The sequence below is a fragment of the Epinephelus fuscoguttatus genome, linkage group LG9, assembly GCF_011397635.1.
Source record: "Epinephelus fuscoguttatus linkage group LG9, E.fuscoguttatus.final_Chr_v1".
Taxonomy (NCBI): domain Eukaryota; kingdom Metazoa; phylum Chordata; class Actinopteri; order Perciformes; family Serranidae; genus Epinephelus; species Epinephelus fuscoguttatus.
The window spans coordinates 22,842,232-22,868,685 of record NC_064760.1 but is presented as its reverse complement, the minus strand read 5'-3'; the positions used below and the strand labels follow the sequence as shown (position 1 = coordinate 22,868,685).

The 26,454-nt window shown below is 41.8% G+C and overlaps 2 protein-coding genes and 2 non-coding genes across 6 annotated transcripts; 2 read left to right on the top strand and 2 right to left on the bottom strand.

Moving 5' to 3' along the window:
• Nucleotides 1-252: 252 nt before the first annotated feature.
• On the bottom strand, nucleotides 253-324 carry trnac-gca (transfer RNA cysteine (anticodon GCA)). The gene has a single exon. It is a non-coding gene; the product is annotated as a tRNA-Cys (tRNA).
• Nucleotides 325-611: 287 nt separating this feature from the next.
• trnac-gca (transfer RNA cysteine (anticodon GCA)) lies at nucleotides 612-683 on the bottom strand. Its single transcript has one exon. It is a non-coding gene; the product is annotated as a tRNA-Cys (tRNA).
• A 1,501-nt stretch (nucleotides 684-2,184) lies between these two features.
• Nucleotides 2,185-3,809, top strand: LOC125894413 (uncharacterized). Its single transcript, XM_049585773.1, has 5 exons — nucleotides 2,185-2,250; nucleotides 2,330-2,385; nucleotides 2,462-2,782; nucleotides 2,927-3,579; nucleotides 3,660-3,809. Exons 1-5 carry the CDS (start codon nucleotides 2,225-2,227, stop codon nucleotides 3,669-3,671), a joined length of 1,068 nt encoding a protein of 355 aa, XP_049441730.1. The 5' UTR covers nucleotides 2,185-2,224; the 3' UTR covers nucleotides 3,672-3,809.
• Nucleotides 3,810-5,318: 1,509 nt separating this feature from the next.
• On the top strand, nucleotides 5,319-25,482 carry LOC125894407 (equilibrative nucleobase transporter 1-like). Of its 3 annotated transcripts, none has more exons than XM_049585767.1 (13): nucleotides 5,319-5,456; nucleotides 13,405-13,705; nucleotides 13,840-13,969; nucleotides 15,947-15,993; nucleotides 16,121-16,197; nucleotides 18,363-18,455; nucleotides 18,536-18,675; nucleotides 21,627-21,736; nucleotides 21,846-21,989; nucleotides 22,144-22,251; nucleotides 22,593-22,779; nucleotides 23,058-23,181; nucleotides 24,253-25,482. In XM_049585767.1, the coding sequence occupies exons 2-13, from the start codon at nucleotides 13,522-13,524 to the stop codon at nucleotides 24,361-24,363; spliced, it is 1,455 nt and encodes a 484-aa protein (XP_049441724.1). In that variant the 5' UTR covers nucleotides 5,319-5,456; nucleotides 13,405-13,521; the 3' UTR covers nucleotides 24,364-25,482. The 3 variants fall into 3 exon arrangements, with proteins under 3 accessions (XP_049441724.1, XP_049441721.1, XP_049441722.1); XM_049585764.1 differs by lacking the exon at nucleotides 5,319-5,456 and adding an exon at nucleotides 12,866-13,013; XM_049585765.1 differs by lacking the exon at nucleotides 5,319-5,456 and adding an exon at nucleotides 12,959-13,056.
• The last annotated feature ends 972 nt before the right edge of the window (nucleotides 25,483-26,454 follow it).

Below are 26,454 nucleotides of genomic sequence, written 5' to 3'. Positions count from 1 at the left end.
GTGGCTAGTGAGTGCCTAAGTGTCCATCACTGAGGGGACCCTACCTTCAAAATCAAAAACTCATCGCCTGTAAAGCTGTTGAGCTGAGGATAGTATCAAATAGTAGCCAATCCGAGGGAGAGTAGGGCAGCTCATGCCTTTGCCATCCTAGCAAAAAAATTGCTTCCAGCAGGCTTGACTTTCCATCTTTGATAGCTATGCTTTGGTCACTGGAGCAAGGACAGGACAATGCCCTCCATTAGGCATTTGTGTCAGGGGCACCCAGACTTGAACTGGGAACCTCTTGATCTGCAGTCAAATGCTCTACCACTGAGCTATACCCCAACACATGAAGTTGAAAATATGACTTGTTATCAGCAAAGCACTGATTAGGCCTTAACTCCATGGTTAAAATCCAGGTTGGTGCTTGATAAAAAAAAGTTTCTGGCCTTTTCTTTGATATTAAGAACTTACTGCTTGTGAATTTTCATCTTTGATGGGGCACACCTGCTGTGGTCAACCTGAATTAATGTAGGTAGGTTACTGTGGATGTCATCCATGGGCAGGTTGGCAGCGTATGGTTGGGTGACAGGGATCAGGATAAGATAATGTGGTCTTTTTGGCCTTGATGTAGGGGGCACCCAGATTTGAACTGGGGACCTCTTGATCTGCAGTCAAATGCTCTACCACTGAGCTATACCCCCATGAAAGAACACTGGTCACTCACTGTACTATAGAGTCTAATACACAGTATATCATTTGTTGCTATGAATACAAACAATCAAATTATTTTCTTCTCTTAACCATAAACATAAACATCTACTCTGTGATTAAAACATGCAGTATGTTAGACAGTCTGATGGCACCAGATACACATGCCTTCTTAATCATCCCAGTTGAAGCTCTATGCTTAATCTATGATCAATGCTGTGCTGTCCAAAAATACCCCTTTTCTACCAAATTAGCTCTGGTTTTTGAACTGGTTCTGCTCAGGGCCCTTGGAACCCTAGTGCTATCTAACAAAACAGCCCGTGTTTCCCACAGTTTTGAGCAGTAATCAAGGACGTGTTATCAATGGAGGGTGCGTTGCACAATTCACAACAAAAGTAAACAGTCATAGAAAGACGGCGCATCACACTGATTACTTGCAAACTTTTGTTCTGTCATTACAGATATTAGTTTTTATCCAGCAGCAAGCCTTGACCAGCTGTTAATGAGACCACTTCAGGCTTTTTTCACCCCGATGAATTCTTACTGTACATCTCTATTGTTGAGATTTGCACACAGCCCTCTCCCACCTGGACCAGAGGAACATATGTGAGACTACTGTTCATTAACTATAGTTCAGCATTCAATACAAGTGTGCCCTCCAAGCTCGTCATCACACTCAGAGACTCAGTGCTGCCCTCTGTGATGGGCTTCGGGGCTTCCTGACGGGCATACCCCAGGCTGTGTACTCCCTGTTCATGCATGACCACCAACAGTTCCAACATTGTCATTAAGTTTGCCAATAACACAAAGGAGGTGAGAGCCCTGACATCTTAGTGCCTGGACAACAACCTCTATCTCAATGTCAGCATAATTAAGGAGTGATTGTGGACTACAGGAAGCAACAGGGAGAGGGACACACTGCCATCTCCACCACAAGGACTGTGGTGGCGAGTATCAGCAACTTCAGGCTCCTCAGAGTTCACATCAGTGATCATCTGAGCTAGATTTAACACAAAGACAACATCACCAAGACTGCAAGACAACAGCTTGTCTTCCTCCGCAGGCTGACAAGGCTCAACATGTTTAGATTTTTTTAGTTGCATGATATTCTTTTAATATGTAGCCTGATTAAATGAGCATGAAAGGAGCCTGAAATCTAAGGTTTTCTTTCACAACTGCTCCTCTGTAATTGTTGTGCATATGAAAACAAATAACTTGAACCTGGATGGATTAAAGGCTGAATCAAACTGCAATACATTTCTACAAAGTGACATAAATTCCTCTGAATTATAAGAAAATAAGCAAACAAACAACAAATGACTAATTGCTGCATTCAGCATCAATTATGGGAAGCCAACAGCTTTTTGTCCCTGGCTCCTGTTGGACTAATTGCTTAGGTTGGATCCACCTGCTGAGAGTCATTCACCAGCAGCTGTCCATGGTTAACTCGTTAAGCTGTGATTGGTCAGTGCTGATCTCTGGCAACACTTATAAGCCTGCACATCTGAAGAGATCTCCAGTGTCAGCCTCCACCATGATGACTGCACGGTTCTTCTCAGGGTAAGTTGCTGACTTGGTGTAAGTTGACTGCTTACTGGGAAACAGTTGTTGATGCTTTTGTGTTTTGAAATTGTTTCAGGGCTTCCCTCTTTGCTCTGCTGATTGTGGACATATGCTGCCTTCCTGTCAAGAAAGGTGAAGTAACCACTCCAGTTAAACTTTGTTTCAGTTGAGTTCTCTTCTAACTTTACTTGTATTCTCTTGTACCCAGGCTCTGGTTCCGGTGCTTCCTATGGCGGCGGTGACTCAAACGCTGCTCCTAATTATGACTCCTACCGAGGAGCGTCCTCTGGCCAGTATTCACCTGGAGCTGTTGGGCATAGCTATGCTCCCTCTGCAGGTGTCTCCACATCTTATGAAGCTGCTCCAGAGCCCAGTGTCCCTCAGCCTGCTGTTGAAAGAGGACCAGCATCATCTGCTGGCTCTAGTTCTTCCTCAAGACCTGCTTTCCCATTGTACAGGGGCAATCCAATGAGGCTAAGCCCTGTTAACTCTGGACATCCAGGGGCTGCTTTTCAGCTTGGCCCACGAGGTAAGAATCTACTGCTTAATGTTCTAATTGCTATCAGTTTATTGGGCACTCTAAAGCTTTGTTTGCTGACAAAACTTGTGTTGACCCATGTCTTAACAAGTGTGTAATGTGAGACTTAATACTTCTCAACATTCCTGTTCTCAGACATCAACTGGGCTGTTGCACCTCCCAGTCTCCTCTCTGGAGATGAGGAAATGTCCACTGGCGCACGTGCTGTTGCCTCGAGTCAACCTGAGAATGTGAGTCCACCTGAATCCATGTACCAGGCAGGAGAGTTGTCCCATTTTGAGGAAAGCTTTGAGCACGGTAATTCTGAGAGGGAGACTGAGGAACAAGGCTGGATGCCCCCTCCTCCTCCACCACCTTTTGCAGCATCTGAAGAGTCTGCTGGAGCTGGCTTCATCAGCCAGCCTCAACCAGACTCGGGCTTCATCAGCCAGCCTCAGCCAGAGCCTAACATGGGGAGAAGCTGGTTCCCTTATCCTTACTACGACTACATGTTCCTGACCGGCCAGTATCCCCCGGGCACAGTCACTCACAGCAGCAGCAGCTTCGAGCAGGGGAGAGACCACTGGCAAGACACCCACTATGAGAGATACTACGCGCCCCAAAACCCTGCTCCTGCAGAACAGACAGAGAGCTTCACTAACTTTGCAGCCCCCCTGACCATTGAGAAGAGGCCTGTGAAGACTCCTGTGATGGCTGGTTACAGACAAGGTGGTGCACGGACTGCTCCTTCCCATGGAAGCTTCAGGCAGCCAGCTCACAGCCAAGCTGGTGGCAACAACATGGTCAAGGTATGTTGAAATGTATTTGCACAAATGGCTGATTCAGTCTTTTTGTAACTTGTGCTAATGTTGCTCTCCCTGTGTTTCAGGGTGGATACTAAGTGGCCGATCCCTACAGTGAACAAGGTTTTCTGAATTAAAGAATATCAAATTTATCTGAAGTTGTCTTGTATTGCATTATCAGTCTTGATGCCTTAATTTGTAATTAAATGGTTCATGTATGTAATCCTAACCTCACACTTAATTTGGGGAAAAATGTGGGTTACACTTGACAGCCATTCACAGGTAACTTAAATCTGGAATCTGACAATTGGTGCAACAGGTTTAACTACTGATTCAACCAATGCTGAATCTGGTCTAGAGGTCAACTAAACTGAGTAGTGAATTGCTCCATGTAGCTTGACATACAGGGTCAAGGAAATGGTTGCCTTTCTCAAGCTGAAATTAACATGTGGTTCAGACAGTACAACTGGAAGTGTCTCAACATCTTGGCTCTTCCTAGTTTCAAAATAAAGGGTATGGTCACATGAGCAAATGTGGACAAAAGATCATTGCCTGCCAGTGCCGGTATGACACAAGAAAGCTAGCTTGCTGATTTTTAAATGTCCATTCCAGGCAGCATCTCATGTGGGGCAGTTTGTCATTCATGGCCAGTATAATACAATATTGGATCAAACAAAGCAGCAATAAATTGATTTCCACAAGTTTATGCCACTAGTAGTGTTCATCAAATGGGAGGTGAATTTTCACTGTTAATTTCACTTGTGACCATACTTTAAACTGGTCAGTCTTTGCATCCAATGGTGTGGGTGAACTACAAGGTACATGGTCAGCCACAGAAGTGGGTTGACTCCTCCATATATTCCAATGGGTGAGTATACTGTTAACAGCCAGAAAGACCTGGGTATACCTGTGTCCTCCACTACACTGGTGTTTGTATCCTACAGGCCAAATCCTGTATTTGTCTTCAAAATGGGGAAAACTAATGTACATGACTGAATAAAGGGAGTCTGTAGGCACTATTTGAAAGCCAAGTTACCCAACAACTGTACTTTCTTACAAAATGTGGCAGTGTTACAAAAAATTGCATGACAAATGGAACTCAAAATTTTACTTGTTCAGAACTATTCTATTGATCTGAAATGTTTGGAAAATCATTCTGCAAAGTAACCTGTAACTAATATCTGTAAAATAAAGGCAGTGCAGTAAAAAAGTACCTCAAATCTGTACTTAAGTACTGCAATTGAGTAACTGCACTCATTTACTTTCGTAATTACATTTCACTATCAATCATGTTTTAATGTCTTAGAAACAATACTGTCACCTTACAAGGCCATGCAATGTTATTAATTGGTCACAGGGTGGCGCCAACACATTGAACAGATCCAGTGTCGTCGTCTTACATACTGAATTTTTTTTATGCTTTCATTGTATGAATTAGCTGCATTGTTTTTACATTTACATTGTTTATCAGACTTGAGAAATGATGAGGTGGCACAGCTGTAACCTTGAAATTAATTTAGACCTCAAGACAATTAGTTTTGACACTGTCGCTGATTGATGGGTCCAACACAGCATGAATATATATTTGTAACTTTAATTTATTGTAAGACCATTCAGAATTTACACAAATCGATCGGTCCATTATAAAATATATTTTATGTAAATATTTCCAGCAGCAGAAGGGAATATAGGGGCATTTGGACCTGGAGGAAGTATTCAGAGCGCAGAGATGGGAGCAGCAGCAGGCTCAGTGTACCCCACCCACCCCTGTCAGCAGCGGCCGCAGCATGTAGATCCTCCCCGTTGGGTCCTCACATCTTATGGAGCGAACAATATGTGGATGGTATGGACAATGCGATCACTGTAGGAGGGCATAACATCACGTAAGTGCACATCCTGCCATGAAACACATCAGACAGCTATAGACTGAAAATAGATCAGAAGCTCTCTTCTGTGTGAGCTCATGCACGACTGTTAAGTTACTTACAGCGGATTACAGTAAGCTACTGTAAGATAGAGCCCACAGCAGGACTACAATGACACTGCATCACATAGAAATGACATTATTATCTGCTGCATGAAGTCAGAAAGGAGGGGTGAAAGCTGTGAGTTTGGGTGCATTGCTTTTTACCCACCCAGGTTCAATTTAATGCTTAGTGGTTGTATTGCTCACCCTTACACAACATGCAAAAAGAGCCTGGTAACATAAAATGAACTACAGCTGAACTGTGTGTAGTTCTTTTGTCAGTGGCCCTTCAGTAAGGACAGTAGTTCCCACCTTTTTTTAACATCTGAACTCAAAACTATCTGCTTGTGAACTCTGTTCACAAGTTGCGTGTCTGTAGCTCAGTAAGAGAGATCATTTCATTTGAATAATATTTAGAGGCCCGAGGGGCTAAAACTGGAAAGTATTTAGCATATTACTGAAAAAAGAATACAAAGAACACTTTCCTGTTGCTTTGCAACTCTTTAACTGCTGTCATAAATAACAAGATCACAGGCCATAAATGTTTATGAAGGCATTTTTTGAAGCATTACAGTTCCAGTGTGCAGGATTTAGGATCATTTATTGGCAGAAATCGTAAATAGTCTTCATAACTGCGTTTTCATTAGTTTATAATCACCTGAATATAAGCACTGTTGTGTTTTCATGTCTTCAGAATGAGCCATTTATAGCTACATACAGAGTAGGTCCTTTTTCTTTTCTGCAGTAGCACAGAACAGACAAAGTTAACACTGGCACAAGGTTGGGCTTCAGTGTTTTTGCGTCTACAGACTTTGCATGTGGGAAGGGCTTTGGTTCTGCAACCTCACCGTTAGATGCCACCAGATCCTACATACTGGATCTTTGCAATGAAGGATTTTAATAAAAAAACATAAACAGACTCACATAGAAGTAAGTCCTGTCAATCATCACTTATGACCCAATAGCAGTGTGTGGTGGTGTCTGTATCTGCAGTATCTGGGTAGTGGTGTGTAGCCCCCCCAACTAATAGCAGTGCAAGTTCAGGACTCAATAAGGACATAACAACCAGGTTAAGCCTCATTTATACTTCCTTTACTTACGAAAACAGATACGCTCCTTTTGAACGCTGTAACCATCATTGCCCTCATACATCTATGCGTCCTTTATGTTGACATACATCGATACATTTACTAGATTCACTAGAGCAAAGAGTTTCTGACAACAAGTCAAGTCAAATTTATTTATAAAGCACATGGCGCAAATAAACACAAAGGCAACATCAGGAGGACTCAAAAGCTTTTGTAAAAAGGAACCTTTTACGCCTGGCTTTAAAAGAGTCGATGGAGGGGGCAAGTCTGACAGAGGGGGAACGCTGTTCCAGAGTCTAAAGGCTGCGACCGCAAAGGCACAGTCACCCCTGAGATTAAAATTAGTGTGTGGAACAGTTACAAGCCCTAGGTCAGCCGACCTGAGTCTTTATGATTAGGGTCTTCGGCATTGTCATTGGGAATGTGTTTAAAGTGGTTTTGTCTATATACTTTATGGCTCACCAAGTATAGATGTGAACAATCTCAAACAGGAGTTAGGCTGAAACTAAGACTTCTATTTTACAGTCATTGTTTCAGGTAAAACCCAACACACTGGAGTATAGAAAGTGTGTCACTGCCTGACTATGCTATGAATGGTTCACAGACTCTACTGTCTGTAAGGAACGGCAGTGAACTGACTGTCACTGACAGACGTTCAGTATTTTTCTGAGGCTGTCATCCATCATCAGATTGATTTCAGATTGATTTCTTATTATTTTGCTGGTGTGAGTGTGGATTCAGCAGATAAATTCAATTAAACTCAAACTTGAGTCAGACATACATTTTGTCAACTTCAGAAGAATTAGTACAAAGTGCAAATATGCATATCAAAACAGTGAACTAGGAAAATCATAGTGTTAAAGAAAGTGTTTAATTTTGTCACCAGACGATCTTCACTCAGTTCACTTCAGTTCACTCATGTCATTTCATCCCCCCCCCCTTTTTTTTCAAAGAAGAAGTAGTGAGTGAGATGGAGAAAGAGAATCTCGTGGTTTGTTTCTATATTTGCATCATTTTCTAAAGAAATAAGATCATAGATGATGACATCTGACCATTAGCTGTCCATGAAGTTGCTGATGTTTGCAGTTTTCCTGATTGCACGTGTGTGTGTGTGTGTGTGTGTGTGTGTGTGTGTGTGTGTGTGTGTGTGACTGCTGGTTATGCAAACAAGGGCACACACTCTACATTATATGTAGCCATTACAGCTACATGGCTAACCAATACCTGTACACTAACCTTGACCTCAACCCAAAGCTGTATTACCAACAGGCAAATTGTGCAACTTCCCAAGTCCCCAGACCCATCGGGGCAATAAAAGCCCTGTTGATATGTGGTAATATCATCAACTGTAGCTTTGCCTCAGCACTAACGTGCAATATCAACTGTCAGAAATGATGGCCCTGTCTTGCAGCACATCCTTTTGTCAAAATTTTGTTTAAAAGGAAAACTCACATAATGGAAATTACTCTTATTAGCTTTATTGCCTCGAGTTAGGACTCAAAAGCGCTGAAAGTGTATGATGCACTTGTTTTGAAGTGCACCTATTGTTTTAAATGGCTGAACATGCACCAAAAGCGTTGTAAGGCACGTCAAACTGCTTTGACAGCCCTACTTTGACCTTGTTTTGATTTTGGAGCATCCAATTGGCGCCAAACCCCAAAGCTGTTTTCTGCAGCTGCAGTTGTGCTGAGGTGTGCCTGCCTGCCGAGATCTACATGCACCTCATGGTAGCCTGCACAGTGTAAAGCGAAAACTACCGCACTTTTTAATGATCCCTAAAGCAAAGAACTGTTTAAAAACTAAAAAATCTTCATTGTGGGGTTCATCAATGGTGATAAATGTTCTGAAGTTGCATTTAGAGTCACCAATGTTTTATTAGACTCAGTAGAAGTAGCATTTCCCTCATACGATTGGTCTGAACTTTGCAAGGCTTCCTTGATTAATCTCTCAATATTTCTAAATAGTGGGGTGGTATAGCTCACAACATCAAGACAATTGTTCAGCTGAGGTTAAAAGCACCAAATTTGGTACATACATAGCTTAATATATGTAGAAGACATCTGGATATCAGGGCGTCGCAGACTGGCATTCTGATGACCATGGTCGCAGAATCCAATACGGCCCCCACCCGAAAACAGTTTTGGCTCTAACTCTTGAACCAGATGAGCTACAAATGCAAACTCTGTGTCTATTTTGTGTTTTTTTATTTTTATTATTTATTTATTTTTTTTTACCATATTTATGATTATTTTTATGATTGGATGTATCAGGATCCATAATTTTCCAAGATGGTATCTACATAAAATAAAGTTGTTGTTTTTTAACTCTTTTGGAAAACTTGGTGTCTATTTCATATTTTTTTGCATTAGGAACACAATGGAATACTCAGATTCATTGTTTATTTTTAAATCATACTGTATTTTATGTCCAATATTTTCCCACAGATTGAGTTGTCGCGATAAGTTCATGTGAAGAATAAATCCTGGGTAATACTCATCTAACCACGAGCACACATTCACATACTGAAAAAAACATAAACATTGCCAGCCAATCAGGACATGCCTATCGGAATATGCGCAGACCACACAGTATATAGGGAGGCGGATTCCCGCATCCGACATCCTACACCATCTTTAGTGAGTGGTATAGGAGCAACAGGGTCCCTAGGTAGAGGGCTTTGTTCTATCTCACTCAGGCTCTGCCCTCTATTGGACTCTGTGGGTGCAGGGAGTGGAGCTCAATGACTGAACTCCCTGTCTCAACATAACATTGGGCCTAGCCTCACTGAATCCAACTATGAACGGACAGGGCATAGACCACAACGCTGCTGTACATATGTGCTCATAACTCACCCTGCTAAACAAGGCTGTCGACGCTGTCACACCTTGTGTGGAGTGTACATCCACCATACTGGGAGTATCCCTGCCTGTAGGCTTGGGAGAGGCATTTTTGCCTCCTTATCCCCCTCGTGGGGTGGAGGACAAAAAGCATCCTAAACAAACTTCTTATGTTCTTGGGAACAAAGACGTTTTTTGGTGCACCGATAGGGCAGTTAGTTCACACACTCTCTTAGCTGAGGTCAACACAAGCAGCAAAGCTGCCTCGGCCTTCAGAGAGGGGGTCTAGCCTCATTTCCTCGCACCAACATTGGAATCCTAACCATTGTGCCTTGTAACAGGCAGTGGTGAACCCCACTCTCAATGCCTGGATGGTCTGCACACCCTTCACAGACAATTCAGCCCTCCTCAGTCTTGACTTTCTCCAACAGGGCAGGGATGAGACAAAGGGGCACAGAGGTGTAAAGTAGCTTTCTTGGCCATGGCACATGTGCAAACATGTTCACCCCAGGGGCAAGTTGTGGCGCCAGGGAGAACCATAGTTGACTGTAAGTGTTGCGTTGGTTGGCACACACATCCACTTCCACCTTCGAGCTCAGTCCAGATCTGCCTCACCACCTCAGGGTGAAGCATCCACTCATTTAGTAGCCAGAAGGCAAAGCTTTTGATTTTCCGGTCCATCTACGTCCCAACCCTCACCTATGGTCATGAGCTATGGATAATAACAGAAAGACTGAGGTTGCAGATACAAACAGCCGAAATGAGTTTTCTCAGAAGGGTGGCTGGGCTCAGCCTTAGAGATAGGGTAAGGAGCTTGGACATCTGGAGGGAGCTCGGAGTAGAGCTGCGGCCCTTCGCGTTGAAAGGGGTCAGTTGAGGTAATTTGGGCATCTGATCAGGATGCCTCCTGGGCGCTTTCCGTTAGAGGTATTCCAGGCACGTCCAACTGGTAGGAAGCCCTGGGGGCAGACCCAGAACACACTGGAGGGATTACATACCTCATCTGGCCTGGGAACGCCTTGGCATCTCCCAGGAGGAGCTGGAAAACGTTGCTGGGGAGAGGGACGTCTGGAATACTTAGCTCAGCCAGCTGCCTCTGTGACCTGGCTTCGAATAATGGATGTGGGGACTAGCTTTCAGGCAGAGATTCCAGTTAAGCTACATTCAAAACATAACAGGTGTTGTAGCAAAAACACCAGTCCTCCCATTCACTTGAATGTGGGTGGTGTGTTTGTGCTGGTGTGATGGGGCTGCAGGGGATGCCCGCAGCATTAAGTTGAAACTTGAAATGCAACCTCATGTCACACTGCAGTGGCCAATTATGTAACCAGCAATCAGACCAAAAGACACCAGCAGTCCACGGGAATATGTAATACAATCTCTTTCTGTCGTTAAATATTATAGTGAGTAAAAGAAATAATGAGGTACTTATTAACGGCTGGGGTTTACTATCATACAAAGGAGAGTACTTGCTCTTTTTTGAGTGTGTTTGTGCACTTGTGTCAGTTGAGACAGTAAAGATACTACAGTAATGATAATCAAATGGAGTCGCTAAGATGTGGTGATTGGCTTTTTTTTTTTTGTTGGTCTCCAACCTCCACTCCCTGACAAGTGGGCCATTTAAGTGACACTCCCACATGGCTGCACAACCCTGCAGCTAATCACCGCTATGTCTGATTTGGTGTGAATGCAGCCTTATTTTTCACGGCCCTGAAATAGTCTGGCAGTGTGCAGTGTCTGTGCCAGACTCTGATCAATATGACAAGTTCTAATACAGCTGCACCATATGAGCTGGTTTATTCTTTTAAGTGTCCTTAAGATTACAAGGTTTTAAATGTCATATTTTTCTGGTCATTTTTAATGTGCTATATAAATAAACTTGATTTGATATTCTGCAGCTTCAAACCATGCCACACTGCTCAGTGATCAACTGGCTAAACTTTCCATCAGTCGGAACACTTAAAGGACACATAAAAGCCATCTATATTGGTTTGAAAGTTGAGCCTGACGGGCTTGTGTGGTTTAATGTAAGAATATGTAAGGCAGTGTAAGAGCACTGCTTTTATGTGTTTTTGTGTATTTTTGGGGCAGTAATGGAGGTCTGTGGCACATAAACTGAATCAAGGCAGTGACCCAACAGATATGTTAAAACTTCAATGTTGGTTTGGGTCTTCTCATGAAATTTGATTACAACAGTGAACCAGCATTATCCTTTAAGTTAAAGTGAGTCTGCATTGTGATTAGAAAGAAGTCATGTGGCTCAAGACCTATGAGAATTAGTATCTCCACACTTCATCTATACTTATACACAAATGCACGGGGTTGATGCCTTTGATAACGTGGGGTCAGTGGTTTTAGGAAGTGTGTACTACCATGTTTGCGTGTCACAGTGTGTGAGTGTGCACACTCAATAAAAATATCTGTGTCTTGTGATCAGGGGATGATACTGGTAAAACATACATTGTGAGGTCTCATGAGTGGTGTTGTAGCTTTCGTTCAGACTTCCAGCAGTGATTTACATCTCTTCCCCTTTAGCTACCAGCAACCTTTCCTTTGACCTGCTGGATCCCACTGAAGGAAAAACAGCATTGAAGTGAACGAGGCTTAAACACTGTGCAAAGTATCTGGGCCTAACACACCAAATCACAATGTTTGTTCACAATACCTTCCAAGTAGAAAACCCCTGTGACATGAAATGCTACCTTATATGGTCAGTTTTTAGCCACCTGAAAAAGGACCTCCTAAAAAAAAAATCAATATCAGGTTACGTGAGTGCTATATTTAGATTTTTTTCTCAGCTTTACCTTGCCATCAGACAGCCCTTTCAGACCCACAGAGAAGTGAAGCTGTTATCTCAAAGCCACCAGACTCCATTGACAAAAACAGTAATGTTTCTTTGCACAACATAGGAGTTGCTGGCCTCATCCTGTTATTAAAATGATCCAGATAATTAATTCAGTACCAGTTTATATAGCCTAATTCCAACCCCTGCTAAAACTGCATTATCACTTGGCAAAACTCAATACCCACACAGTGAAGCTGGCATCAACCACACACTGCCAGGAGTTTGTGACACATCGGCTGTTAGAGTCTGTTAAGCAGTGATAAGACCAATCAAAGATGCTTTGTACATATAGACCCAGTTATGACACAGACAGCCAGTTTCCACGCTGCACTCACTGAGTTATTTTCCTCCAAAAGTCACATGACCTTTTGGGTAAACTGGTCTAGCCCGCACTGTCAGCAAACAGCATCCAACATCTGGAGTACGTCTCACAGCTTCAGCGGCAGCTTCACTGCTGTTTGGCTTGCAGGGAATGCAGGGAGTGTTTATTTTCTGTGGCCGGTAGCACCACACGGAGAGGGATTTTCTCTGCTGCCCAGCAGAGAGATTGATTGAAAAAAAGAGAAAACATTGGGGAGGGAGGAGAGGGAGGGAACTGGTGAGGAAGAGGAAGGAAGCGCTGGCCTATATAAAGAAAGAGAGTGGAGCAAGAGCAGAGAGGAGTGGTTTGTGAGAACATTTAGGTGACCAACAGAGCCTGAACTGTGAGTATGACAGAGCAGTAAACTGGAAACTACAACAGCTGAGGTGACTTTGTTAAATAGAAATGTTTACACATTTTAATTTGTTTTTTTATGAATAGTATCTCAAGAAAGGTAAGTTATCCAGCGACTGAATGTATGCAGAAGTCCGTCTTTTTTGGGAAGAGGACTGAACTAACGTCTGGGAAACAAGCAGCATATTTTGTGCAGATGTTTCCCGCTCATGTCTAGCTTGTGCATCTGTAAGATTTTCCATTCAAGTGCTTTTAATGAGTCATGCAGGTCAGGATCTTTTTATACGAAAATGTCATTGCTTTAAAGATGCAGAGCAGTCAACACATAGCCATCTTAAATTCTATCACAATTACTAGATATTCTTTCCTTTTCTTTGCAGGTGCAGTGACAGGAGCCGCTTGTGTGTGTGTATGTGTGTGTGTGCATTTGTATTCCCATGCAGGTGAAAATATAGTGTTTGTAAATCATCTGCTTGTGTGTGAGTGTGTGTTGGAACATGCCAGGGTTTGTGAACAGCTCGAAGGTGCAACGCAGCCTCACCTTTGCTACGGGTCTGGTGGAGTGTCTGTGTTTTGCTGGAGCTGTGTTCGGATGGGCCTCGCTTGTTTTTGTCCTGAAGAAGGAGGACTACTTCAGCTCTCTGTGTGTCAACACCACAGTCAATGCAACGCAGGTCTTAGGTCAGTTTGATATCCTCAGCTACACTTTGAATTCACCTGGATTGCTAAAGTTAGTCACAACTCTTTTTGCAGGCATCCACCTGCATGTTTCACAACCTTACTTCTCTCTTCCTTTGTGTTTTATGTGTCTACAGATTGCAGCGGACAGGATGAGCAGTTCTCCCTTGTTTTCACCATCGCCTCGTTTATGAACAACTTCCTGACGCTGCCCAATGGTTTCCTCTTTGACCAGTTTGGTACCACAGTGGCTCGTCTCTTTGGAATGTGAGTCCAACAACACCTTAATTACTCCTAAGTTAAAGAGGATTTCCTTTCTTATTTATAAGAAAGGAAGGACTAAAAAGCCCACTGAGGATTGTCATGACAAGCACTGAATAGAAGAGAACAACAACAAGAGGTTGTTGATCAGTGTGTTTTTTTCCCAAATGATGTACAGATTTTTAGGCATTGTTATCTCAAATGGGTCAGACAATAGAGCTGCAGTAAATGGGGAAATAAATCTCCCTTGGAGAGCATGTCCCCAGATACCCTTAGGTTTGGTCTGAGCCCTGAATGTTTGCAACGTCTGGCTCCACCTCTGTTTTTATCTAATCTCAACACTCATGTTTCCCAACATGTGGCTTGTAACGTAGCAGTTAACAACCCACCTCTTCTGCTTGTAGCTGGACACAGGTGGACATACTGTAGCTGTGTGTTCATGCATGCACATATGTACACAAACACATGCCTGTGGTTTGTGGAGTATCTTCTTTTGTGGTACGCCACTATGCATAGTACAATGAGTGCTGCCTCCACATGTAAAATTAAACACATGAGCTTGAACATGTATCATATTTGGGGGGTCTAATTTTAGTCCTTTGTAGATTGGGATGACATGTCCCCTGTTACCCCGTGGCAATTATGCACATGGTGAAAGTAAGGAGGAGCTGCTGGAAGTGTTTGTGACCAGAGCTCCACTGCAGATAATGAGAGGGTGTTGTGGAGGGAGTACAGGAAGGAGCTTAGTGTTGAGATTTCCGACTGGGCTGAAGTGTGGCAGTCCCCAGACTTTTATTTTTTTAAATTCTTCGAGCATGTTTAAGTAGCACTGCAGAGCAGAAGAAATCTAAGTCTTTGTGTCTCTAAGCTGTGCAGACGAGACAGAATTTAGCATTTGGATGAACAAAAAGCACAATGTTACATTTATTTATTCTAAATCAGTTCTTCTCAGACTTTTGTATGTTTTCACACTTCTTGCTCTGACGTATGACACTGATTTTGAAAAGGTTACCACATAATAACTCATGTATCTGTAAAATGAAAACTAAATTAACATAAAAAGCAAGAGAGTTTTTTTTAGTAGATCGACTTTGCTTTGAGTTTTCATACCAAAAACAACAAAAGTGCAATAAAAAATTTTTAAATAATGACTGTTTCTTTGCCAAACTATCCAGTTTTTGATGCAGCCATAAACTAAACATAACAGTATCTTTGCATCTTGCTACTTTCACTACACCTAACATTTGAACTATAGACAGAGGGGCCTCTATCCTCTTCATCACCCTGCATGACTCTAACTCCCTCTGCCTGTGGTAGCAAAGCTAACGCTACAGTGCATAGAGGCAGTTTGATATAATTTCAGTCTGTCTCTGGTATTTCCCTCCCCTCCTGTGTGGTAAAAGGGACAGGTAGGACAGCTCGAAGCAAGAGCGCAGACAGAGTTCAGAGTAGCTCCCTTAAGGAATTTTACGTAAAGTATTTGAGGTCTCCAGACAGCAGCAGACACATGAATGGAGATGCTGTGCACACACCAAGGCTGGACACTTAGCAATGCAGAATGTGGGGAAAATGTTTTATGAGAAAGGGAGCAGTAAAGCAAACAAAGCATTAAATTGCACTGGAACTGAAAGGAAATCAAGTGAGAGAATGATTAAGAAATAGAGAGGTCAGGATCATAAATCAGCAGAGGATGGAGGAATGTCTGAAGCCCTCCCTACTGCCTATCTAAATCCACAGCAACAAACTGGTACAAAGGACATATGTTTCCACTAAAAGAGGGTGGAGGGAAAATAAAAGGCCAAGGAATGCAAATAGTTGGACAAGACACAGCAAGTGGAGTTGAGGGTAGATGTGTTTTGCTTTTCAAGTGCCAGGAAAAGGAAGTTGGTGTTCGCCAAGCAGCAGCAGTCGTACCTGGTTACTGCAAAGCCCACTGAGCCAGTAAAATGACATGAAATCACTGCCATTTCTTTTTCCCACCAGATGTCTTTACACCCTGGGTTCTTTGCTGGTGGCCTTCTCGAGTGCAGGTGAAAAACATTTCTCATGTCTCATTGTTTTGTGCTCTTGTAGTCCAAAAATAAGACAAAAAAATGTTACGGCAGACTCTCACTGCTGTGGGTGCTCATTTTCCCTGTTTTTTTCTTTTCCCTTCAGCTTTGTCAAACATGCTCTTCCCTGCTCTCTCCTTCCTGGCAGTGGGCGGCATCCTGTTTCTAATGACCAACATGCAGGTACCGAAGCAGTCGTTCAGATTATTATAAATTTTGATGCATCTCAATTAAAGGTCCAGTGTGTAGGACTAAGAGGCATCAGTTGGCAGAAATGGTTTATAATATTCACACCTACTCTTTCATGATTTTATATAATCACCTGAATCGTTTCGTATTTGTTACCTTACAATGAGATGTTTACTACATATCTTCATATCTACATATGGAGCGGGTCCTCTTCGACAGAGTCTTCCATGTTGTTCTACAGTAGCCCAGAATTATAATAATAATAATTAATGTCTTATTTTCTATTTAATTCATTACTTTATAAAAATTGTGAAAACTGACCATCACAGTTTCTCAGCCTTTAACTTGACATATTCAAATAGTAAATATTTTTTTTATTGTTTTAATAATTGTTTGAAGAAGAGATGGAATAGGGCAGCACAGTGGTGCAAGTCTTGCACACTGTCGCCTCAGGGTTTGAATCCGCACGCCAGCTAGGGCCCCTCTGTATGGAGTTTGCATGTTCTCCCCGTGTCAGCATGGGTTTTCTCTGGGTTCTCTGGCTTCCTCCCACAGTCCAAAGACATGTAGGTTAGGTTAATTGGGGATTCTTAATTGGTTGTCTGTCTCTTGTCCAGTGTCAGCTTGGATCAGCTCCAGTCCTCCTGTGACCCTGAGTAGGATGAGCGGTTACGGATAATGAATGAATGAGACTGAAGAATTCTGACAGTGTTTGGGAAAGGGAGGGTTGAGGCGTGTTGTGTTCCAACTATGCTGACACAGTGATAAAAGAGTTGATTTGTAGTCTGAAAGGTTAGAGGAAGCATTCATGACTTCAGTAACTTAATTGAGTGATTTATTTGTATTTTGCAAGAATAATAATATATCATCTGTGAAAAAACTGATTTGTTTGTTGTGATGCCGATGATGCTGTTATTTTGACGTAGTGTTGCAGTTATGAAATAACTGGTTTAATTTGAATTGTTTAAGAGTAACTACACCCCCAAACCACTTTTTTTTAAAACTGAAAACCAATAGACCAATGTATTTGGGTATTTAGTACTGTTACTGAGCGAGTCAGGTCCAAATCTTGACATTTGTGCAAAGTATTTGGATTCTGCATATGGTATTATAAATATGCATAGTGCCTTCTCAATAATGGTTGAAACTAGGTTATTGCAATTGAATTCTCCTACTGGCTGATCTGTAGCAGGTGTCGTACAGTATTTGATGGCAGTTTAAGTCACCATCCAACCTTATCTTAAGATTCAAATAATGAGATAAACATATGTAAAAAATAATCCCTGTGAGCAAAATCCTCTGGCTTCGGACTGGTCTGAATACTCTGTGTCCAATGTTTGTTCTTCCTTGGCTATGAGCTGACGTCAGCATGTGACAGATTCCTTTACATGGTCGTCTGCTCCAAGTGCAAGTGTTGACAGTATGTAGCCTACTCTGCTACATGAAGCTTCATGTAAACATTGGGATACATGCAGTGTTGGTTGCTGGTGTTTATTTCTCCCTGATTTTGGTTTGGATTCCTGCTGGAGCATGTCCAGTTGTGAAGATTTTAGTTAAGAAGCATTTATTGAGTTTTCACAGCGGAAAGTGCTACAAAACTCCATTAAAATCATTCTACTGGATGTAATGATGGTGTAAAGAAGCCGAGAGAGCAGATATCGAAGACCCTGAGACGCTGATTGATGAGAGCACACTGGGCTTTTTTCAGAGGGGGGCTTAAAGAAACAGGCGTGAAGCAGGAAGAAACAGGGTGAATGAGGGTGTTTAAGCACAGACAGTATAAGGAAAGGTATTTCATGAACATTAACATATGTAAACGTGTTCCAGTAGAACCCCAAACTAGTAGTACAAGTATGGACCTGAAAATTAATATAATAGGTTCCCTTTAAATTCGGTGTTACATCTTTGTTGGCTGCAGGGCTTTTCTCAGACTGACTTCATAATCTTGTTTGTGAGAGGGGGGGGGGCAAAGCCCTCTCAGGGAATGTTTCAAAACCACATCCTCATGTTCAAATGTTCAAACAGGCATTTCAACTCAGCAAGAACAAATTGTACATTAAATGACAGAAAAATAAAAGGCAAACAAAGGAAAGAAAGCCCCACAGACATATCAACAAATGCAATATCTGTTTTAATAAATTCAAATTTCTCCCCTGAAGGTCGGAAACCTGTTCGGCTCACGTCGCTCCACCATCATCACTCTCTACAATGGCGCCTTCGACTCCTCATCAGCACTCTTCCTTGTCATCAAGGTGAGAAACATTCATACATTGTTCTTATAAATAAAATATATTTATACCAGCTCATGTTGTTTTGATGTCTACTCCTGCAGCTGCTACATGAGGCTGGCGTCGCTCTCCGCTCTTCCTTCCTCTTCCTGTCTGTCTGTAGCTTCATTCACCTGCTCAGGACTTTCTTCCTGCTGCCCAGAGACCACATTCCCTACCCGCTGCCTGATGACTACACATACGGGTACATATCCACAACAAACCACACACATCATCAACAACTTACACAAGTTTAAGGGATACATCAAGTGACAAAAAAAAAACGAGAACATTGAATTAAAAAAAGTAAAAAAAAAAAAACAATAGTGCAAAATACAAGTAAAAAATAGGTTTTGCCATGCCATTTTAATGCAGCTGCAGACTTGGCATACTTGAGCTTTTTACAAGAAATGTTTGCAGTTTACAGAGCTCATTGTACTCTTACAGCAAGAAAAACTGGCCTGTTCTCATTCCCAGAGCCTCAAATAACAGGGCTTTGTCATGCCCCCCACGCACCGCACTTTCAACAAAATCCAATGTAAACCCATCCACGGCAGTAGCTGGCACTGAGACCAACTGACACAGTAAAAAGAGTGAGAAAGTTTGTGTAGGACAGGAGGGAGGGGAGGTAGAGAGGTCAAACAAAACCTGACCTTTGTCCAGGAGTCCACAGTTTGTCATGTGTGAAATGACGTCAGTGTTGTTTTAACATAACGTTACGCAATGTATGTGTGGTCATTACACACTGACATCTCTCACATAATGTATTTGTGAGGTGGGTTTAACTGTTTGGTGGTGTGTATGTGGATTTGATTGTACGGTTGAAAGATTATTGCCAGATTTGTTTGATATATCAGGGTGAGAGCAACACTGACGAGTGACCAAGGAGACTGATATAAAACACCAAATTGGCCCACAGACAACAGTCTAAAACAATGGGCTAAAAATAATGTTAAAAATATAATAAAAGACAAGGGAGGTTAAAAGTCCGATTAAAAATCAAGGGGCTAAGAATAATAAAAATGGTGGGCTTCTTTTCCAGACGCAGGACCTCCACCTGCTTGGTACAGGTTCAGCTGTCGTTGGAGGTTACCCACAGGCTCTAGGCCGGAAGTCAAAGTAAAAGTCCTTCACAATAAAAACATGCAATAAAAACCTATAAAAACACAGCAAACAAGGTAGAATAAAAGCATAACTTAAATAAAACTCAAGTAAAAAAGATAAAACATACAATATAAAAACCCTACAGCAGACTTCCGCCTTGTGACATATTTACGTCACATTGCGTTGTGTAACAAAAGTCTGTTTTTACATCCAAAGTGTGATCCTTTTTTAAAACCGAACAGTGACTGTTGCACTATATTAACCAGGTGTTAGAATGTGTTTTAGCTGGGCGTCACATAGAAATGCTAAAGGGCTATGAAATGCAGTTTTGGGTGTGGATGTAAAGTCTGAGTCAAAAAATAACAGTTCAAAGGGCAGGTCCATCTGTGGCCACTGCTGAAACTCCTACACAGCTGTCAGCAAAAAGCAGTGATGCAGATTACAGTGCTGATGCTCTCCCCTCCCTTTTGTTGCTGTGGACGCCACACTCATTTGCTTCCAAAAGTCACCCAATAACACCCAAAGTGACCAATCAGAGGCAGTGGCAAACCTTATATTTTACGAGGTAGAATTACTGCTTCTGTCAAATGAGTCTGGTGCCTGTAGATTGGGGCAGCTGCAGCAAAATGCATTTTAGCCACATAAAATAGGACTACTTAAAATCTAAACTGTGATTTTACCACACAGCGCACAAGAGATGCTGCACTACCGCTGCCTACATTGTTTATTTTGTTCAGCCCAAATGCAGGGACTTGGACACGGTGCACGCCCACAGCAGAGCGTGTCCATTATTCAGTCAGGAGAGACTCATTCTTAGAGAAAAGAATATTTATTTACATGTGCACATAAGATGAGAAATGTGAAAAGTCTTTGGAGATTACACCCCAGGAGGATGGTAAAGACGTAGTAGATTAGGGAACCCCTCCTTTGGAGTCTAGACGCTAGTGGTGGTAATGGTGGTTATGAGATGGGATGAAGACGGAGCTGAGGATCTGGATGTGAAGAGTAGTGTTTTTTTTATGAGCTTGTCCTGGGCTCTAGATAAGGTGACTAGAGATGAATGAGGTGGATGATTCCGCCTGAAATGGCAGCTGACAGGAGCAGAGAGCAGAACAGATTTAAAGTTTGGCTGAAGGAGATCATGGCAAAGTTTGACAGGCTAACTGGGAGAGGTAATCAGCTAATTGGGGGAAGCGGTGGGAGTGGGATAGAGAGACAGTTGTGAAAGGATATAGCGTAAAGAAAGTCTCCCTGACTGAACGTAGGTTGAGCTTCATCTGTGTGACTTTTTTAATCAAAAGGTAAAGGTTTTAGAAGTGCCTGTGAAATAGCATTTTAACCTAAAACATATATATTTAAACCACTGAAATTTTGGATTTAAATACATAAGGAACACTACAATACAAAAACCTAAAAAATAATAAATAATTCATCATACTTTGTACATTTGCTTATCTATCTATTGAATACAAGGCAACCACATGGAAACTCTCACCTGCACATGTACATCTCCTGTCCTCCTCAACTGCCTGTTTACACATACTCCCATGAAAAAAAAAAAATCAAGTTTCAATCATAAGAAAGTGTTTGCTCAACCAAAAAACCTTCAAATATTAATTGTGTATTAACATACACCGTGAAATCGTTACATTTTCTAATACGGTTATTGTACCGTAAAAATCTCATACCACTGCAACCCTTTAAACAAATCTGCTCCTTTCACAAAAATCTGCATATTTTTCTGTGAAAATTGGTAAAAGGAAGAAAAAGAAGATGAAAACACTGAGCTCTCCTCATTCAGTAATGATAAATACATCCAGCTGCAAATTTTGAAAGACAAACAACCAGTTGATGAATTGAAGTTTCTTGTGTAAACAGGATTTTATGAGTCTTACCTGCACAGTTTATGTTCTCATCATTCACCCACATTCCTCAGAAATTCCCTTCATATCCTGTTGTGTTATTATAGGAAGTTAAGTAAATAGTTATCAAAGAACTCCCACAATGCCCTCAGTCTGTCGCTAACCCACTGTGACTTTTGACCTTTGTCAGGATAACCTGCGGTAAATCAAAGAGTCTGAGCTTAGAGCAGACAGCAGCCAATAGTAACACACTGAAGATAACGGAGGAAACGCCCCTCAGGGATGTCACTGTGAAACAAGGTTTGGGAACTTTACTGTGCCATAGATTAATACATAGACGAAACAAAAGAGTTATCGTACATTGTGTTTGTTCACTCATTTATGTCTGTGGTGTCCCCTCGTCTCTCAGAGAAGAGTTTCCGTGAGTGTTTGATGTCCAGGTTCTTTGCGTGGCACCTGCTCTGGTTGTCTGTGATGCAGCTCAGACATTACCTCTTCATCGGCACCCTCAACCCGATGCTGCAGCGGCTGACGGAGGGAGAGCCCTCACTGGGTAAACACACACATACATCATGTTACTGTCTATGCAAAGGTGGGAGTATTATAAGTGCAAGAAGCTCCTGAATAGAGAGTACTTTTATATCATAATTTGGCTGACTAGTTAAAGTGTTTAGTCTGTGACCATCTTTGCTTGTGTGTCCCTGCAGTGAGCCAGTACACCAATGCCTTTGCTATAACGCAGCTGTGTGGCGTGCTGTGTGCTCCCTGGAACGGCCTCATCATGGACAGACACAAGGGCAAACCTCGTGCTGAAGGTAACAAACAGTACTAATGAGGGCAAGTAATGAACCCAACAGGCTGCAGCCATGGAGGACCTACTATCAGTGTGTCTCTGTGTTCTCGGGGCCTAGCATGTCAGCGGGCTCATGCATATCTAAAGAGACAATAAATATTAACTAAAAAAGTCCAATCACTAACTGTACAAAAGCACTGAACACCAACTACATGTTCCTTTAAATATTTAGTTAATTGAAACATAATTGTTTAAAAGAAACATAATACTTAAAACTACTTATTTCCAGATGTGCTTTTTGCCATCATTTTCTCTTTTCATTTGTGTGTGTGTGTGTGTGTGTGTGTGTGTGTGTGTTTGTAGGAGTGAGCGAAAAGGAAGCAGACCTGCGGGCCTCGGTGCTTTCTCTCTTCCTGACGGCACTGCAGTGCGTGTTGTTCTCAGTGTGTGCCTCCACCCCGTACCTGCCGCTTCAGTACCTCACCTTCATCCTGCAGGTTATCAACCGCTCCTTCCTCTACGGCGGCAATGCAGCCTTCATCAGTGTGGCGTGAGTATCAAACACACACACACACACACAAATACACACATGTACACATCTCTTTGTTGACTACACTTAAGTATTCTCATATCTGCTCATAGCAACATTACAGTGTGTTATGAATTATATGTTTACACACTGTGGGGTTAAAGTGAAGTGTTACTTTTAGTTATGAGCAATGTTTTAAAGGCTTAAAAATGCTGATTTCCTGTTTTCTACCTTCTATGTCTTCCTTCTCTTTGCCATGTCATCACTTTGTGTGTGTGTGTGTGTGTGTGTGTGTGTAGCTTCCCGTCGTGCCACTTTGGGAAACTGTATGGTCTGGTCATGGCTCTGTCTGCAGTGTTTTCTCTGCTGCAGTATCCCTGCTTTGCCCTGGTGAAAGGCCCTCTGGAGGGAGACCCTTTATATGTGAGTGCAGAGTTGTCATTTACACTTTTTGAGATGGCCCATTTTGTCCCCATCCCTTTAATAAAAGCACAATTTGTTAAAAACCTTCTGAAAAATAGTTGCACCAAGAAATGTTTAGTAACAAATGATAATGCTTTGAGAATATTCGTACAGTAAGAAAACATACAATGCAATGTAAATATAGAAGAAACAGATAGGCATTGTCCAAAAAAATCCCAACAAAAACCCCTAGCATACTGATTCTAAAACAGATTCGTCATGAGTTTTTATTCTCTCTCTTAAATCATGACAACACATACGAGCTAATAAAGTCCACCAGATTGTAAATTAAAATGAGCACCTATTCTCATAGGTGCCACATGCACATTTAAATAGACTGCACAGAGACATGTATATCACTTTTCTAGTCTTCCGACCACTCACAGCGCTTTTACATTATATGGCTCATTCACTTATTCATACACACAGTCACACACCAGTGGCCGAGGCAACCAATCATGGTGCCACCTGCTACTCAGTACCCATTACATGCACTCCCTCGCACACTGATAGAACAGCAATGGGAGCAATTTGGGGTTCAGTATCTTGCCCAAGGATACTTTGACATGCGGACTAGAGGAGCTAGTGATTGGTGGACGACTAGCTCTACCTCTGAATCAGTAAATGAAAAGTAAATCATGCTGACATGTGAGCAGCAGAGATAACAGTAAATAAGAAATGCTGATCTACTTGAGAATAAATATTTGCATTCTGTATTAAAGCAATACAGAATGCGTAAGAGACTTATAGCATTATAATTTACTATTGTTTTATATTTGGAATCGTCACATGGCACATGAATTTTGTGTTTTCCTTTACATAAATAAAGTCATTTCCACATTAAAATGATGCATAAAACTTAACCCCCCGCTATACATGTGTCCCCCCTCAATGTGATAATGAAACCTACACCCTTGATGATGGCCTAGGCTGTTACCTTTTATGCACCATTATGCATTTTTTCCCCCTGATCTGCTGTCATTATCTACGGCTATCTATCTCTCACTGTTTCCTCCTCTCTCCTTTCTGCAGGTGAACATTGGTCTGACGCTGCTCAGCCTGCTCGCCTTCATCCATCCCATTTCTGTCTACCTGCACTGTCGAAGACTTGCATCCCAGCGAGCCATCAATGCCTCCTCTTAAAGTCTCATGTCATGTGAGACTCACTTAAAAATGCCCTTAATATTACTTAATGACACTATTACCTCTTTGGCTTGTTTGATTTATTAATTGTGCTTGTGTGGCTGTGTTGTGTTGTCGTATGTATCATCACATGCTTGTAAAGGCATTTCAGGTTGCAGTGAAGTGTGGTTTTGGGTACAATCTCGGTGCATTTGCCACATTCTCACATATCATGTTCACAGCCAAACTGAATGTATTCATAATTATTAAGAGCTTCTGGTTTACCTCTTGTAAGATTTCCAGGATATATCATTTTATTTTCACTTTTAGATTAATTTTTTTACACTCTTTTACAGTTTGAGTGTGTCACCTGATGCTGCTGATGAGCTTTTTGGAAACAAATCCTCAACAGCTGCCAGCTTTGTCTGTTTTTACAGTTAAAATTCCTCGTGCTTGCTGCTTCTGATGACTGAGACATGTTTTATGTTTCTTTTTTCATGTAAGCTCATATTTTAATTTTAATTCTGGACATTTTTTTTTGAATATATTCTGTGTCATACTAGCCATCTATTACATCATGTTTACGGTGGTTTCACAGTACCAAAAGATAACAAACTGTATTGTCAAAGCTGAAAAATTTACAGGTAATGTTCATGTCAGTATTCAGTAGTATTTTTCTCTAACTGTATGTTTTTGTCTACCTTGAAAATAGAGCATGGGATCAAGGATGTGTGGAAGGAAAAAGCTGAATGTAGTCATAGTGTAAGGGACGATTGGGGCTCAGAATCACAAATGTCAGTTTGTGTTGTTTTAATGGATCGATCAGTGAGTGATAACCCAGGCAGCCTCTCTGTCGGGACAAAGGTCCTGTTTGCTTGCTAACATGGCACTGATGTCTCTGCACTGACTGCATGTGAGTTCACTCAGATACATCAAATAGAGCAGGCGACACAGCTCTGCCATCTGCTGGCCTCTCAGTGTAGCTCTGAGCTACTGATGTCACTGTTGAGCCAAACATAAACAAACAGGAGACTGAGCTCCTTTTATGTTTTCATTGTTTCTGACATATGAAGTCTCAGATGTTCAGTGTGTCTGTGTAGTTCAGTAGGATTCTGTTTTCCATTAAAAAAAGGAAATATGTTTCTGTTGACCAGTAAGTTTATGTTTTCAGGTCGACTATACATTTTGCTGAAGTGCCAAGCCTGAAGTGGTGGTAATGTTGTTCAAATGTAATTTTAAATATGCAAATTTGTCATCGTGTTGCAATTAAATGTATCTTTTGATATGAACTTTAGTATTGTAGTGAAGGGAACTATTATTTTTTACTCTTTATTCTTGAACAAATAAATATTTTATTTTTTTTTAACTATTGTGGGAAACATGGTGCACTTGCAGGGAACTGCCCACTTCAGATAGTGTCGGAAATTATTAATAATGACATGCAAATATCAACCTAATAAATTTTGAAGGCTAAACCATGAATTCCTTTTTTGTTCCGAGTGTTCACAGACTCGGTGTGGTGGTTAGCACTCTCGCCTCACAGCAAGAGGGTTGCCGGTTCGATCCTGGGCGTGGGAGCCCTTCTGTGCGGAGTTTGCATGTTCTCCCCGTGTCAGCGTGGGTTCTCTCCGGGCACTCCGGCTTCCTCCCACAGTCCAAAGACATGCAGATTGGGGACTAGGTTAATTGGTGACTCTAAATTGTCCGTAGGTGTGAATGTGAGCGTGAATGGTTGTTTGTCTCTATGTGTCAGCCCTGCGATAGTCTGGCGACCTGTCCAGGGTGTACCCTGCCTCTCGCCCGATGTCAGCTGGGATAGGCAGATTTTGACAGATTGGTGTATTTAATTCAGCGTGAGCTGCACAAGGTCTAATTTCCATTAATGCAAAATTTATTGTAAGTTATGTTTGTGGTCATTAAAGGATCTGAAAGTCATTTTCATCAAGTTATTATTTCTTAAATTTTATGTCCACTACATTTTAAAGCAGAAACATTTTTGCGTTCACTCGCAGAAGATCCAAAATCAAGTTACAAACCCAAAAAATATATATAGATTGAGGTCTTTCATCACCAAAAGTGACATTTAAAGGGACACTCAGATTTTTACAAACC